General features: G+C 38.2%; 1 protein-coding gene across 2 annotated transcripts; it reads right to left on the bottom strand.

Moving 5' to 3' along the window:
- Positions 1-38: 38 nt before the first annotated feature.
- On the bottom strand, positions 39-10,159 carry ctnnb1 (catenin (cadherin-associated protein), beta 1). Of its 2 annotated transcripts, XM_060870123.1 has the most exons (17): positions 9,983-10,159; positions 6,961-7,011; positions 6,119-6,343; positions 5,314-5,567; positions 4,875-5,113; positions 4,489-4,690; positions 4,227-4,371; positions 4,001-4,104; positions 3,869-3,898; positions 3,153-3,491; positions 2,877-3,035; positions 2,675-2,794; positions 2,353-2,503; positions 1,795-1,916; positions 1,490-1,550; positions 514-738; positions 39-337 (listed from the first exon to the last, which is right to left on the bottom strand). In XM_060870123.1, exons 2-16 carry the CDS (start codon positions 6,971-6,973, stop codon positions 530-532), a joined length of 2,373 nt encoding a protein of 790 aa, XP_060726106.1. In that variant the 5' UTR covers positions 6,974-7,011; positions 9,983-10,159; the 3' UTR covers positions 39-337; positions 514-529. The 2 variants fall into 2 exon arrangements, with proteins under 2 accessions (XP_060726106.1, XP_060726107.1); XM_060870124.1 differs by lacking the exon at positions 3,869-3,898 and having other exon boundaries at positions 9,983-10,158.
- Positions 10,160-16,146: the final 5,987 nt, after the last annotated feature.

Genomic DNA, 16,146 nt, shown 5'->3' with positions numbered 1-16,146 from the left:
TAAGTACCATTAGACTACAGAATCTTTAAAAAAAAAAAAAAAAAAAAGTAATGTTAAAATAAAAAAAAATTACAGGCAAGGCTAAGGTTTAAAATTCCATTTTATGATCCACTTCTTGAGCTTTCTTTGAGTAATCCGCCCACCGAAACTCCTCTGCGGTTAAAACACCCACCAGTGAGGACCAGAACAAAAAAATTTACTTGCTCGTGTTCCCATAGGAAACTCAGCTTGTATTAGTGTCAGGCACTTCCAGAGAAACTAGCCCACTCTCTTGAGACCGCTCAGAAACTCTTTAGGCCAAATCACAATGCAGGTTCATTCGGATCAGACAATACAGCTATGGGACAAAAGAAAGACTGTGATTAGTCAGGAACCACACACGTCATAGTGCCATAACTTCACGTTCAGATTAGTTGTGCTAACTGCATGCCTTGCATTGTGATACTTAAAGCACTGACCAAATCCAAAAAGCCATTCACATTGAAAGCATGTTTGGTTGTATTAGTGCCTCACCTAAAAAGTTCTTTATTTACAGATCAGTATCAAACCAAGCAAGCTGATTGCTATCGCCTGGGGGAAGGCCATCCATCAGGTCCTGGGTGTGCCCAAGGTCAGGCAGGCCATCCACAGGGTAGTCTGTGCCAGGGTGGTGCCCACCCATATCATGCTCCATCATGGGGTCCATGCCCATGGCATCTTGTGCATACCCTCCAGGGTGGTAGGAGCGGTAGCTGGGGTCTGTGGACAGGGGAAGCATGGAAAGGGAGTGTAGGGAATGGGGCGCACACAACTAGGTTAGAAGACGCATATTAAAACAGGCCACTCAACAGCAAACCTTATAAGCCCATATTCAGGAGTTTCAAGCTGCCACACTCAAGGTAGCTAGTTAAAGCATGCAACCAACCACAATGAGGTTATTTTTAGCCTTTTGTTTCACTGTAGGGCCAAATGGTTACAGCTGCTGCAGTGCCAGCACAGCCTTGTTAACCTGGTTATGTTCTCTTGCCATGTCGTGTGCTGCTCAAACACTCATGCACTGGTGACTGTGTCCCATGTGATAAAATCTTGAAGCCTAATGGCCTAATAACAATGCAAATTGACTATATTCAGCTAGTTACCAGCATTGCTAAATTAAATGTTAAAAAAGTGAAAACCACTTACTCACCTAATATAGATTACCTTAACCTAGATACAGATTATCTAAACCTTTGAGCTAGTATTCATCTGAAAAACAATGGCTGGTAACAGTCAAAAACTATTTACTGGAATAACATGACTAGTCTCAAACATTTTCCTCTAATTGTTTTTAAATTACATTTAAATTTTAAGTGCAAGACAAGTTTAATTCTAACTTCAACCAACAAGAAGCCTTCCAGACTTAAAAATGCTCTTGCCAAAATTCCGATAATGAACAGTTTTTACCCTTGCTTAGGACAAAGTTGCCCTTCAGTGGAAAAGAAGCTTTTTGGAGGAAAAGCTGTATACTCACCATCTGGCCTGTAGCCAAGAGGTTCTCCTGGTGCTGCAATATCCAGACCCAAGTCCCCAGTCTAGAGGGGATGAGAAAATTATATCAGTATAAACTTTAATTTAGCTATTTCTTTTTGATACTATGTGTGAGTTCTGCTCTGCTCTGAGCTATGTGTGAAAGCCTAGAAAATGACTCAACAATCATGTCAGTTTCAATGTCCCTTTTGGACTCTATGGTATTTGGGCTTTGACCCGAGATTCATTTTACACTGATAATCTTGCACGGGGATTTGGACAGGGTTTAGACCAGATGAGCTGCTCTACCTCGTTCCAGGTCATAGGCTCAGTCCTAAACAGGGAGCTGGTGAGTTCCACAGACAGTCTCTTCTTATAGTCCTGGGGTTTATCCTCTGACATGCGGAACAGCACTGCTGCAGCATATGTGGCTGTGAGGGAGAGATAGTGCCATCAGTACAGTCAGGCATTCAGTGTAGCCTAGCCAGTTTCATACAGATATCTGCTAATTAGGCCTACTTTTTCCAATTTTACTATACAATGAAAACTTCAAACACAGGAACAGTATGATTAAACATCATCTAACCGTATTTGATTATTATGAATGAACATTCATCTTTTAGGGCAAAGAGTACCTGTATTCTTTTACACAATTAAATGCAATTAAGCAGTATGCTAATTTAGGGACAAATTGGTGGATGATGTGCAGATCTTAAGTGTTTGTGGTGTCCTAGTTGAACAAGTCTAACTGCCAATTTCCTGCTATCATATGGCAACTCGAAGTAGACAATGGCAAAGTCCATCTTGATAGTCTATTCATAAGCACGGACTGAATTAGTGTGATTAAAAACTGTATTAAATCCTCACCAACGCCTTCATTTCGAGAGTGAAGCAGCTCTGTGAGTGGTGCAGTTGCTCCTTCTGCCTCAATGGCCTCAGCCGCCTCCTTATCCTGGGCTAACTCGCACAGGACACCTGCAGCTACACGTTGGATGTTCTCAATGGGAGAGTACAGCAGCTAGTGGGAGAAAAGATAAAGTTAAGAATCCTGCAACAGAAGCTAATACAAATGTAAAATGCCTTTCAGCTGTTTCACAATACTATATTGCTCAAATTATATGTATAATTTGCCAACATGAGCTAAACCTCAGACATACATCACAACCTGCATGAAAGAGATGCAACTAACCTGGACAAAGAGCGGAATGGTATTGAGTCCTCTGATGACAATCCTGTTGTGAATATCTCTTGCAAGAATATGCAGTGCTCCAGTGCATCCTTCTACAATCTCCTCCATACGAACTCCCTCCTGCAAGAATGCAGACAGTGAGCAGAGAAAAAAACTCTTCTCTTTCCTCTACTGCTACTGAAGAATAAGCCACGGGACTCACCACAAACTGTTGTTGTGTACCTCCCATGGAAGTTCGTCTCTGAGTATCTTGGTGGGCTCTGACAAGCAGTTGGACCAGTCGTGGGATGGCACCTTGTTCTCTAAGAGGGGCATGGTTGGCAGGGCACAGAGCCAAATTACGGATCAGGCCGACTGTAGCCTAGGAGCAAAACAATATTTTTAAAATGTCTGTCAGAAGTAGGAGTGTAAGAAAAAAATAATGTAAAAAAAGAAAACTGCAGAATAATGTAAATGGCCACAAAGTGTTACATGTTACCTTAATAAGAGGCCAATGTGAAGGGGGATGGAGAAGTTTAACCACCACTGGGAGGCCATAATGTAGCCGTACTGCATTCTGTGCCATTTCAGCATCCTGATGTCTGGATGTAAGGTGGCGAAGGGCACAGATAGCAGGCTCAGTAATGTCCTCCCGGTCTCCAGCACGCAGGACTGTACGCACTAGTGCCTCTATGCCACCCACCTGGCACACCATCATTTTGTTCTTGTAGTTGTTACAGGTAAGGTTGGACAGTATGCCAGCAGCACAGGTCACAACATTGATGTCATCAGAACCTAAAAGCTGCACCAGAGTTCCCAACAGGCCTTCCATGCCCTCCTGTAGGTGGAAAGTAACAAAACAATTTCTGTATAAGAAACTAATCTAAGCACACTGGAAAAAGGTAACACCAATCAAAAACATTAAGTAGTTATGGTAATGTGACATTTTAAAAAACAAAACAAAAAAAACATGTATTGCATGAGGTTTAATCCTATCACAACAACCACCACAAGATAAAGGACTCCACAACATTCCGCCACTATGCCAACCAGTGAGTAAAATGTGTGGCAGGCATTACAATCACATGTAGCATTTGTTCATGCGTTCATTTCATCATGGTTTTCCTTTAATGATAAACACCCTAACTTTTGGTAGGTCAGGTGTTGGCTACAACCCCATGACCCTCCACAGATAAAGGCAGGAATGACCATTACCTGCATCAGATCTACTTCAGCTAAGGAGGTCTTCTCCATGGAAAAGTGGGGAGACAAAAAGAGAGCTCTCATGTAGGAAGAACAGAGAAAAGTTTAAAAGAGGTGGAGGAACAACAAGACAAAATATTCAACCTGTTTGGTGGCAGCATCTGACAGGTTCCTTAGAGTCCATAGACAGTTCTGAACCAATCGCTGGCTGGGATCTGTAAGGTGGAGACCCAGTGCCTGCATACCACCTAAAGAGCACACAAATTAGGTTAGCAGTCTGCACAGTTAAGACGAAGTTATATAGATTCCAGTCTGTGTAAACATTAAGCAAATGGTCCAAGAACCTTTGCAAAAATGTTTGCTGACTTACCAGCCTCAACAATAGCAGGTTTGTTACTGGAACACACAGACAGCACTTTTAGCACACGACTAGTGGTCCACAACAACTTTTCATATGTATATGTCCTCATGATGTTGACCAGAGCCTGGGGACCCCCACTGGCCAGGATGATAAGCTAAGTGATAAGCATTAGGCAGTGTTAGATGGAAGAATAATGTGTCACAAATACAATTTAAAACGTAAAGAAACCGTCCGAACAATTAACATGCATTTAGCAAATTATGCATCTTACTTTGCTTTCTTGATTGCCATAAGCCAAGATCTGAAGGCAGTCTGTTGTGATTGCAAGGAATTTTACATTGGTTTTGTTCAACAATGCCACCATCTTCTGTAAACCTCCAGCCAGACGCACAGCCATTTTGGCCCCCTCCTGGTGCAGCAGCAGGTTGTGGAGAGTTGTGATGGCATAGAACAGTACAGAATCCACTGGGGAACTGCAGACAGATCAATTATAATGAGACAAGGAACCAGACTGTGGGAAAATAAGCTTACTCAAAATGACCAGGGATTATTCCTATGAGGTATTTATTCAACATCATTTAAAGTTGAACCAACATGGTTCATATTTATATAAAAAAAAAGTTAGCTAAAATATCAGGATGAAAGCTTAGGACTAACCCCAGCATTTTGACAAGAGCTGGGATGCCCCCTGATTTGAAGATAGCAAGCAGCCCCTCTCTGTGGTGGGAAAGATTATGAAGGGTGCCAGCTGTGCATCGGGCCGTCTCCACATCACTAGTGTTCTGCATGGTCCTCACGATGGCAGAAACCATTTGAGGAGAGCGCATGATGGCATGGCGTGAAGCCTCTTTCTTGGAGAGCTGATGCACCATGACTGCAGCTTTATTTACCACAACCTGGAAAACAAGGAGAGGAAAGCAATCAGCGGTATCATTTAGAAACAGAAGGTATGGCTGCTGTTAATCTTTAGATAATGACAATACATGAAAGTCACAAAGCAAAAGCACATACTGTATTTGAAACAGAAGTAATATTTTCCCTTCAGAAATTATATAAAAATTGATTTATATATAAGATATTTATTATTGTACAGTACCTGATCCTCATCATTTAATAGCTTTGTGAGTTCTGGGATGGCACGTGTAGCCAGTTCTGCATCATCCTGATAGTTGATGAGATTGACCACAGCATGCTTAAGCATCTGTGAGGGTTCAGCTAGGCGCTGCACATTGGTCGGGGTTGCACTGTCAAATTGTGTGGAAGGAATCTGCATGCCCTCATCAAGTGTTTCTGGAAACATGGCTGCCCTCACTCTCTGGGCTCTGGTCATGGCGTACTGGCCATCAATGTCTACAGAAGTTGCAAGAAAACAAATAAGCTAAAGTGCTACACAAATCTGCATGTTCGTTTTCATTTGATGTATTTTGCATTGGTTACGTTAATAATGGATTGGTTAGAAAGTTCTTTTTTAAACCATTCTAATTTGGTTATCTTTTTACAAAATAAATAAAATGTTTTTATTCATTAATCCTTATATAAATATGAGATAAATAGATAGATAGATAGATAGAGAGAGAGAGATAGAGATAGATAGATAGATAGATAGATAGAGAGAGAGAGAGAGAGAGAGAGAGAGAGAGAGAGAGAGAGAGAGAGTTTGAGCACATTTGTCTTTTAACGCCACATTGTGAATATACACAGTAGCAAAAAAGGCACACAGAAAAAAAGGCACTCAAAATAGAAGCTTGCAGAGAGCTTCAACACAGGTATGAGCACTCAGTGATCTAACCATTTCAGCACTAGACTAAATAACTTTATTCACATGTTTCTACTCATCCAAAATTAAGAAACATTTCAAAGTATCAGGGTTAATCTGCACCAATACAGTAAAAAACACAAACCTGCCACTTGGTCTTGACTGAAGTTCTGATTGAATCCTTGCTCCCACTCATACAGCACCTGGTTGTCCACATCCTCATCATCTGGATTTCCCTTACCACTTAGGGAGGGAGCAGTGGTGGTTGCTCCAGAATGGATACCCGAATCCAGGTACGACTGTTGCTGCCAGTTACTAACTGCAGCTTTACGGTCTGGCTCCATTGCCATGTCGAGCTCCATCAAATCAGCTGTAAATGAAAAGCACAGCACACAAAACCAGCTTTCAAACAATCTGTAATTTGCCCAAATGAACAGATATCATAATATTTAATAATAGTGATTACAACTAAAGAATAAAGTCAAGTAAATAAACACAACTGAGAAAGTCTGTAAATAATAAAGCATAATCAAAATTGTGGGGACGTGGTAGCCTAGTGGTTAAGGTGTTGGACTACTGATCGGAAGGTTTTGAGTTCATATCCCAGGGCCACCAGTACACTCCACCGCCTCCGCGGAAAAAGGCAGTAAGATATCCGAGCTGCTCCCGCTGCGCGCAAAGTAAGATGGCGTCAAACCATTAGAACGAGCCATTATAAAAACTCCTGCGGTCACGCCCGGGCCCCTGAGCAAGGCCCGTAACCTTCAATTGCTCAGCTGTATAAATGAGATAAACGTAAGTCGCTCTGGATAAGAGCGTCTGCCAAATGCCGTAAATGAAAAATTGTTTTTTTTTTTTGGTCAAAAAAGTTAGTACATATTACACATGAAAATTAATTATTGGAAATAAACCCTGAATCTACTGGAGTATAAGCAAAATACTTATACATTTCTGAAAAATTTGGTTAGTGCTGGACATAAAACTTACACTGGGTCGCCATGTTCCTCGCTCAGCCTGCCGCCAGCACAACTTTCTAATCTGAAACAAACAGTAAATACAGACACTTAATTCAGACAGACAGTGGTGACAATTCAAACATGAACTTTACTGCCTGCTCAATACATAGCAAATATCAGCACATGAGCATATTTTCAAAGAAGGATAAACTAGATCCTGTACAGTTATATTATATATAAATCTCTGTACAGTTATATTTATCAGTACAACAGGTCACAATGTTAATTTTACGGTCTCAGAATTTGTATAATTACCCGACAATGAAAATTAGAATTGTCTAATTTTATACTGATCAAATGAATAACCAAACGACTCATCCTACAAAGAGGTGTTTTCACATCACTAATTAAGGTAGGGCTGAGCACTTAGGCAAGGTCCACTTTGTGCCGTTAGAACAGTAAACTCCTACAGGGTCAATGTGTTCAAGCCATTTACTTCCTATTACCAATAAACAGCACTTAACACCTACTGAAACTCAATGGCATTCAGTTACATACTCCACAGGGGCCCAGTGTTGCTCGCCTCCTACACAATTACCATAACATAAGCCCCAATTGTGCATTCTCTATGAAAATAGAAAAAGTCCCAAGTTACTGAGCAAATTTTGGTATTCTGTGTATTCAAAGATTCTAACATTGTGGTGTGCGCGTGTGTGTGTGTATATATATATATATATATATATATATATATATATATATATATATATATATATATATATATATCTCAACAGTCCTCAGCTCTACACCTACGAAAGCCTGTGTTTGATGGAGCTGTGTGTATAAAATGCTACTCGGTCTCAGACTGCTGAGAGGAAACAGCAGCAAGCAAATGGCTCAACCTGCAGGTTCCAACATCTGGAATCAATTGTGGCAATAGTCAGCAGCATGGAGGCCTTACCCACTGAGTGGCATGACTTACACTCGCACGCAATGGGGTTTGAGCCAAAAAAAAAAATAATAATCTGTACAGCCTTAAACAAACGTCTTACTACAAGGAAAGCAGGATGCAGAATAGCATTTTAACAACAGCTAACGCTTTGTTTCTTTAGCAACACAGCTAAGCTTAACATACTGCAGCAAAAGTGGAAAAACATGAAGGTACTTGTAGCAACCTACACAAAAAAAAAAAAAAAAAAATCAATATCTACTCACATGGTTATTTTCTGCTGACTGGTCAGCATGGACAGAGCTTTTACATAGCTGTCTCTTATTAATGGGCCATTTTAATCGATGTAGTCTATATACACCTTGCTTCCAAATCACCAGAAAGATTTCACATTATTAATACAAAAATTCCATTAAAACACAGATGATTTTTTTCAGCACACAAAGAAAATTACTTCTGTAAAACAGGCCTAGTTGTGAGCTATGCTCCTGTCTCAGGTTAAATCCCATCCCAATTTTCCAACACGTACCACATAATACCAAGCAGAACACCACCAAGTAAGCAAATTAAAGGAAGGAAAAAAAAACAAAACAGTAAATGTAATGTGGAAATTCGTTTCAATAAAACAAATCTGGTTGCATTTTTCCATAAAAACATACAAAAGTGCCAACCACTAGGCACAGTTTAGGTTCCATGTGCTATAACGTACCTCTAACTCCCTGATTAAATCTCAGTACCTTCACTGGAATACACACACACTTTGTACAACTTGGCAACAAACATCAAATAACGTAGAAGAAAAAGGCTGAGGTTATAAATGTAAGAACACGATTCAGCTGCAGAGTAAAAATATATATAAACGTGATGAATGTTCAAGGTAAAATGGTGGAAAAATAAACCTGTTGGGTAAATGGACAGGTAAAGAAAAGTACACAATTTATATATAAAAATAAAATCTCTACAATTAAGTCTTGAAATGTTAATACACATTAAACGACAATACCAAAGAAACCCAATTTAGCTGAACTCTGAACACACACACACACTGATTACTGACCTGCAAAGCTGAAGTCAGTGTGTTTTAACAGTAATAAGGGTCCCTTATTTCCTAACAAGTCCCTGCACAATGCAGACAAAAATAAGCATCTAGTGCAGAATGTGTGTTCAGTGGAAATCCTGTGTGTTGGTCTAACTTCCGCCAGAGCCCCAGAGCTCCTGAGCTCCCACTGCTCATGGGGTCAGGTTTCACACTCAGGCTCCTCCTCGACTTCCTCCAACCACGGCGGCCAAAACTACACTTTAAACCCCTTTGTTTGTAACTGGGGGATGGTATATAGGAATGGAAATATTCTCTTTTTCTAACATTGTGTATGGAAATAATTTTATAGCCGAAACATCCCCACAATGCCGCATATGAAGAGTGTAACGTTTAGATTAAAGAAAAACAAACATAAGAAAACTAAAACAAACATCATAAATCTGTACATATGGCCCCACAAGTGAAGATGTAAAGGACAGAATATTATTAACGTTATGAATTCGGTGTGTAAAGTGGAGTAAGTGGAGGGAGTTGTTGTGGAGGTTCAGCTCCATGTCCGCTCGGGTCAAAGCAAAGTGTGGTTCAGGGGCAAAAAGTGGCAAATACAACGTTATGGCATAATGTTTAAACGTTCACTCAGAACCACTGGATTAAAAGTGTTCAAATATTAGCTGGATAAACACATTCACGTCAAATCTACTTTATTATAACCGTTAAAATGATTCGGAGCAGCAGGGAAGCGCGTTTTAACCCCCATAATCTACTAAACATAGCTGCTAGCAGGCGCACTAGCAGGCGGACCCGCTCGACAGGCTCGAAGCCACACCGCCTAAATAATCACGATAATTACACACACAAACACCATTATAAGCTAGTGTACGTGGGTGAATCAGCCGTACAGAACGGGACACTCGGGAATTTAGCCTTTTAGCTAACGCACTGCTGCGAGAACACACACACAGGACAAATCGGCTGGACTATAAAAAAAGACGGAACGGCTAAACGTTAGCTCACTAACCGACAACATTACATTACAATGACCGCTTTGCATCACGAAGCGACACGTACCTGCGTCAAAGGAGGCTTATTCCTTCTTCGGGTGTCAGTTTACAGTCAACAATTTACGCTACAATCCGGGGAAAAAGTGTGCAAACCACCCGCAGTACACTCCACCGCCTCCGCGGAAAAAGGAGTAAGATATCCGAGCTGCTCCCGCTGCGCGCAAAGTAAGATGGCGTCAAACCATTAGAACGAGCCATTATAAAAACTCCTGCGGCCACGATATCCCGTCGCCTTGATTAAAGTAGATCCCGCTCCGTTCTTTTTTTTTCCAATGATGACGAGTAGAGTAAAAATAGAGAAATAATGAACAAATAAGACGAGTTCAATATTTTTTCCTAAAATTATATCAGCCAAACATAAAATGTCAGGGTAAAAATCCTTTAGTGACGTAGACACGCTTCACACGTGCGTAGGAACACATGTGCTGTGAGCTGTAGTGCGGCAGACGGGACGCACCCCCTCATTAAGGTTTCTGCCTGTTTCAGTGTAGACAGTGAGGCGCGTCTCCGAGTCACACTTCACGGCTAGAGGTGGGTTTGTGCCACTCAAACCTGTCCGTCCGAAGAACGGTGTTTTTAAAAGTTTTATATATATATAGACAAATATATTAACATATAAATAACGTTCAATGTAACTGGAAATGTTTTATGTTTAAGGCAGTTTTAAATTATCTCTAATAAGATAGTTACAAATCCCTAGAATTTTCATTAATTTACTGGTTTGTTTCCTGCTTGTTTTAGTCTATCAGACAGTAAATATATTTACCTTCCATTGCCTTCTGTTTTTCCCACTATCCAGGAACAGGACTCTGATTTTGCCCTGAGAGATTAGGCAAAATAATACCATAAAACATGACAAAAACAAAGCTACATATCCTACATTAGCTTCATGAGGTTCCTTTGTAAATAAGACTTAGTGTTTTTTTTCTGCATCCAAACGGCTCTAGAGGTTAGTATATTAATATCAAGAGCTGTACAGAGGCACAACTGCGTATTTGTGGAAGACAGATATGTAACATTTCATTATTTAATCACCAAACTATTAAATTAAGACAGTTATATAACTAGATCTTGCCTAAATGAATACATGCACAAATTATAAATTAATACTCACATCCAAATCATTTTTATTATGAAAAGAAAAATTAATTTCATATATTTTACATTTATTACCTGTGTTTATAGGTGTCACTTTTTTCCTTTGTCTTCTTCTCATTTGTGTATCTTAGATTTAACGTTTAAATCACACTTTTTTTTTTTTTCCATTTTTATATCACTGGCTATAAGATCTAAAAATAAATAAATAAATAATGCCTTGGTATTTCACCTTAGTGGGGTTTAGAATTATACTGAACATATCTGACCTGGAGAAAACAACAGCAGCAGCAATAATAATAATAATAACAACAACAACAACCTCCACCACCACCATCATAATCATCATTATTATTAATGTTGTTGCCAATATACATGTTAAATGAATGGAACATTTGTTTAAATAACAATAATAATTCTTAATAATAATTCTTAATTCTTACGATTCTTCTTTTTTATTGACTTTAGCACAAGATAGATGGATAAGATGGATTTTTTCTCATTTAAATATTGTGTTAAAATAAGCTGTTTAAAAATCATATAGTAAATCATCTTAATAACAATACAAAATAATGACACACACTATTCATAACATTGCTTTCCATTTTATTGTGAATCACAGTAGAAATGCTTTAACAGGTTGACTGAATCCCTGAAAGCACAGCGGTCATCATGAAATCATAAACTGCTTATTTATTAACAGTAGCAAGACAAAAGCTGTACATAATTAAGCCCTGCTTTACTCCTAAGAAATATGTGCTCTATCTAAACCTAAATAAGGCTTTTGCAGTGTTAGCACATGGTAAATATTGTATATTAAGGGCATGTGGATAAAGAAAGAATGTTTGGAAAAGCATTGTAGTCTGTATCCCTCCCACAACACTGTAGGAAAAATCACATGAGTTATGACAAAGAGATAGAATGCAAGCTCAGAGATGCATGCACATACAAAACAGGATTACATATGCATAGGCTATTTTTCTCCCAGTTGGTTCAAGAGGAGACTAGAAGGTCATATGCATAGCCAGGAGTGGTAGTTTACCTAAAGAAAAAGCGAGGTCACATCCCACAAGGATGCAATGGGATGCATCGAGTTCCTTACTTACATTTGAGCAAAAGAGATGGAAAGAGAGGTGGTGGTGGTGGGATTTATTTGTGTGAAAAGCAGACTTTCCCCCTGGGAAGCAAGTGGAATTGATGCAGTGTACAGAGGGGAGGGGCACCTTTCTCTGTATGTGAAAGGAGGGGGCGAGCTAAAACCCACTTGTGTGCTCACACGATTGTGTACCCTGACCTTAACTTAGATAAAGGTTTCGAACCTACATCCTGGCATCCACAATAATGTCTGGCAAAGGACACAAACTCTTCCGTGAAGTGCCTGGGTCTTGCCCAGCATTATTGCACATGCCAGCACACAGTATACAGGCACGCAGCGATGTGCTTCTTGGAGCAGTCACAGATGCTCTTAGTCATGTTTGTGCATTTTTAAATTAAATAATGATTTATTGACCTTACTAATAATAATAAGTTTGTTTGATATTGCAGTATAATAAAGTGACTAAAGCCCTTTCATGAGGTGATGCATATTTGAGTATAAGATGCAAAAGCAACATATGGAGGTAGGGACAAAAAAAAGATTGGTATAATTTTATGATTTAATGATTTCTGATTTAAATTATTTATGCTGATAGAATTATTGTCATTTACATGCTACTAAATTGTGTTTAGGTTTTAAAATAGAGGACCTGAATATTATAGGATTATATCATTCATTCATTTCAACCCTTACTGAACCTTAATGCTTAAACCTTTAATGTTTTTGTTTTATTGGGTGAAATAATCAGAAATATAAAATCTGGAAATTCTAAATAATATGTGGTAATTGAGCTGACAGTGGGAAAGAATGCTTTACTTTCTTAAGTCATCTTTCTTGGGTTAAACATGACAGAAGAAAATTATATTTGTTCTGGGAATGTCACAACAAAAATGACTTCATACCTCATAATTAATAATCAATTTAAAATCCAATATTATCATGATTTATAAAATAATGCTGACATTTCCATTTTTTTTATTTTCTTATTTATATAACTACCATACATACTACTAACATAAATATTTCTATTACTAAAATACATAAAGTAATTAAAAAAATGCCTGAATTGAATTTACAGATTAAATTGACATGTTCTGCATCTCTTTCTATGTTTAAAAGGCTTTGCTATTTTAACACACAGACACCAGAAGCCCACTGAAGCGTAATCTTGCATAAACAAATACAAAACCCTCTTTTAAGCACCTCGACTCAAAATTCCCTTCAAAGTTCCTCTGCTTTGTAAGGCTACACAGGCAACAATATCCGACCGCAGGTCAGTCTCCTTTGTGTTCCACTTCATTGTAGGGTTCAAAAACTCAGATTAAAGAGTTGGTCAGCCACCCCTTCCACATTCATCGGCTCTGCTGTTATCCCGGTTGATGCCATAGAAATCCCTAATACCGAATAAAAGTTTGGGCTTTCCATCTCAACACAGAACGGCCTATTGTTACTCCAAAACAGAAAACACTAGAGCATTTAGAATTAACAAGACAGTCATCTTAAAGATTTCTGAAATGATGAGTGTTATCAGATGTCATTTAAATTGAAATTATTTAATCAAATTTTTTAACCAGACTTTTGTTGTATTTTTGTGTCTCAGAAAACTCCAAAATTTATCTGATACTGTCTTGTTATATTTATTTATTTATTCATCTATTTACTCATTCATTAATGTTTTGTAATTTCTTTTAAATTGTTGTAAACCAGCCTTCCCTATATCACAATAAGAAATTAAATCATAAATAATAATCACAGCTAAACCATTCACTGTGAAAAATCATCCAGCTGTGCATTTTTTATTTAAAACTTTGACCACAGCAAGGTTTTATTATTATTATTATTATTATTATTATTATTATTATTATTATTATTATTATTATTATTATTATTATTATTATTGAACACATCCTAAGAAAAGTTTAAAGAATTTAAATAAATTCAATAAATGTTCACCTAAACAAAGCTGTGTAACCTAATGCTGAGCTCAAAATTCTTTTTTTTATTACAATGATGCATGTATACTGATCTTTGTAAATGTGAGACTAGTGCTGAATGAAGTAGAGCTACATAAAAACAAGTGCAGTGATATATATTTTCCGCAATTTTTAGGACAGTTTAAATATAGGTAAAAATACATAGAGATATTATATGATCTAATTATTAATTATTTTGGTTTAATTGATTTTTCTTACATGAGATATAACAACATCTTTTATTCTTTCACATACATTTTAGCCTATTTAAAAGATAACCACAGCAAATAAATTACTTGGAATTATTTCAGTTTGTGTCTGTTATGAGTTGTTGTAATTGTTTTCATTTCGGTTGATAGTAAGGTCTTATTAGAGCATGTCAGGATTGTGGATAGCTGTAAAGACAAGGATGAACCTTTAACACATTGTGCATTTGAAACAAAAAAATATCCAAATCAAGTTTTTATTTGGTACGGTGGTGCATGTAGTATAATACGATAAGCTAGTAGTCAAACACTGACTGGCAGGCACAAACAATAAGCATCCTTCATCTGCACTGTAACATCCAAAACACCATTACATATCTATTCAATCCAGGGAGTCACATGCTTTGCGAGTGAAGCGAAATAGATGAAACAAAGCCAGCAAAAAGATTATAATGGCAATAAAACTGTACAATTTTGAAAAAGGGGGAGAGAGAGAGTATGGGAAGAAGAGCGAAAGCAGGAACGGCAGGAATATAATCTCATCACACAGTGTCCATGGTTCCTATTTACATCGGATGCAAAGAGGCCACGATCTCCTGAACATCCCTGCTGTGCAGAGTGAAAAGCATGAACAAATCAAAGACACAGCTCATCTGTGTTTATATTTTTACACAATGAAGAACTTTCTCTTTGTATGACATTACCCCTCCCCTTCTTTTATGGTGGTATAAAAAATATGGACACCCTTTATAAAAACACACACACACACACACACACAATTTTAGAATTATAAATGCCTTTTTTGTTACAGAATTTTTTATCTAGAATTTAGTTTCATCCTTGTCTCAGCTCATTTGACCTCCCTGCTTTTATTATTACTGCATCTTTTTCCCCACTATTGCTGCATAATATAAGCAGTTTTAGGTTTTCATTTGGTAGGTCTCAAATAAAAATGGGCTTTACTGTACATCTGCCACCTACCTTTCTGCTTGTCTATTTTTTCTGTCTGGCTTTTTGTCTTGTCTGTCTGCTTCCCTAGCTGCCTAAAGGAAAGAAGAATAGCTCGAGCTGATTGAACAATACATGGGGATCGACTGCCGTTCTTTCCACACAGACACAGGAATGGCGTTCATCTCCCCTCCCCCTCGATATTCAAAGTCTTTTCTTCGTTCTCTCATCCAAATCTATCCAAAATTCACATCATCTTTACCACAAGCAGGTATATAAATTCAGACTAGTATTGTACCTGTGTAATAAGAATCTTTCAGCTGAGTGAAACATATTTTTCAGAGACTGACAAAGTACAGAGCAGAGGTTGACTGACAGCTGCTCATCCCTTAGTGTATTTCTGTTTGTGAGTGTGTATGTGTATGTATGTGCATAAATAGAACCACTGTGTGTGTGTGTGTGTGTGTGTGTGTGTGTGTGTGTGTGTGTTTGTGTGTTTGGAGTGGAGGCAGTACCACCCGAGCCACTCGGTTGTGTATCCTCAACTTATCACTAGACATACGATACTGCCAATTTGAAGAGAAACACCGAGCGGTCGACTACTCAGTAAAATGCACTGCACTTGTAACTGTGCTTTGGTTAAGCATTGACTGAATTTGTCATCACGAGTAACCTAAAAGGTACTGACAACTTGACATCAAAACTAAACAAATTAGACCGAATCCCATTTTAATCTGCTTACTAACCAAAAGCCATTTTGAATTAGTAAAATATAACTATATTGCTATAATGTTTTGTGCATGTCAGTTTACTGCAATATTTTACTATCCTGGAAAAGAGCCTGCCATAGTAA

This window comes from Tachysurus vachellii, chromosome 5 (assembly GCF_030014155.1).
Source record: "Tachysurus vachellii isolate PV-2020 chromosome 5, HZAU_Pvac_v1, whole genome shotgun sequence".
NCBI lineage: Eukaryota > Metazoa > Chordata > Actinopteri > Siluriformes > Bagridae > Tachysurus > Tachysurus vachellii.
This window is presented reverse-complemented; position numbering and strand designations above follow the sequence as displayed.

Bases quoted from the DNA above. Each gene is read 5' to 3' on its own strand.
- ctnnb1 (XM_060870123.1), bottom strand. The intron at 3,492-3,868 runs GTAATGGTCATT...TTCCACCTACAG, and splicing joins CTGAAGTAGATCTGATGCAG to GAGGGCATGGAAGGCCTGTT. The intron at 2,795-2,876 runs GTGAGTCCCGTG...GCATTCTTGCAG, and splicing joins GTACACAACAACAGTTTGTG to GAGGGAGTTCGTATGGAGGA.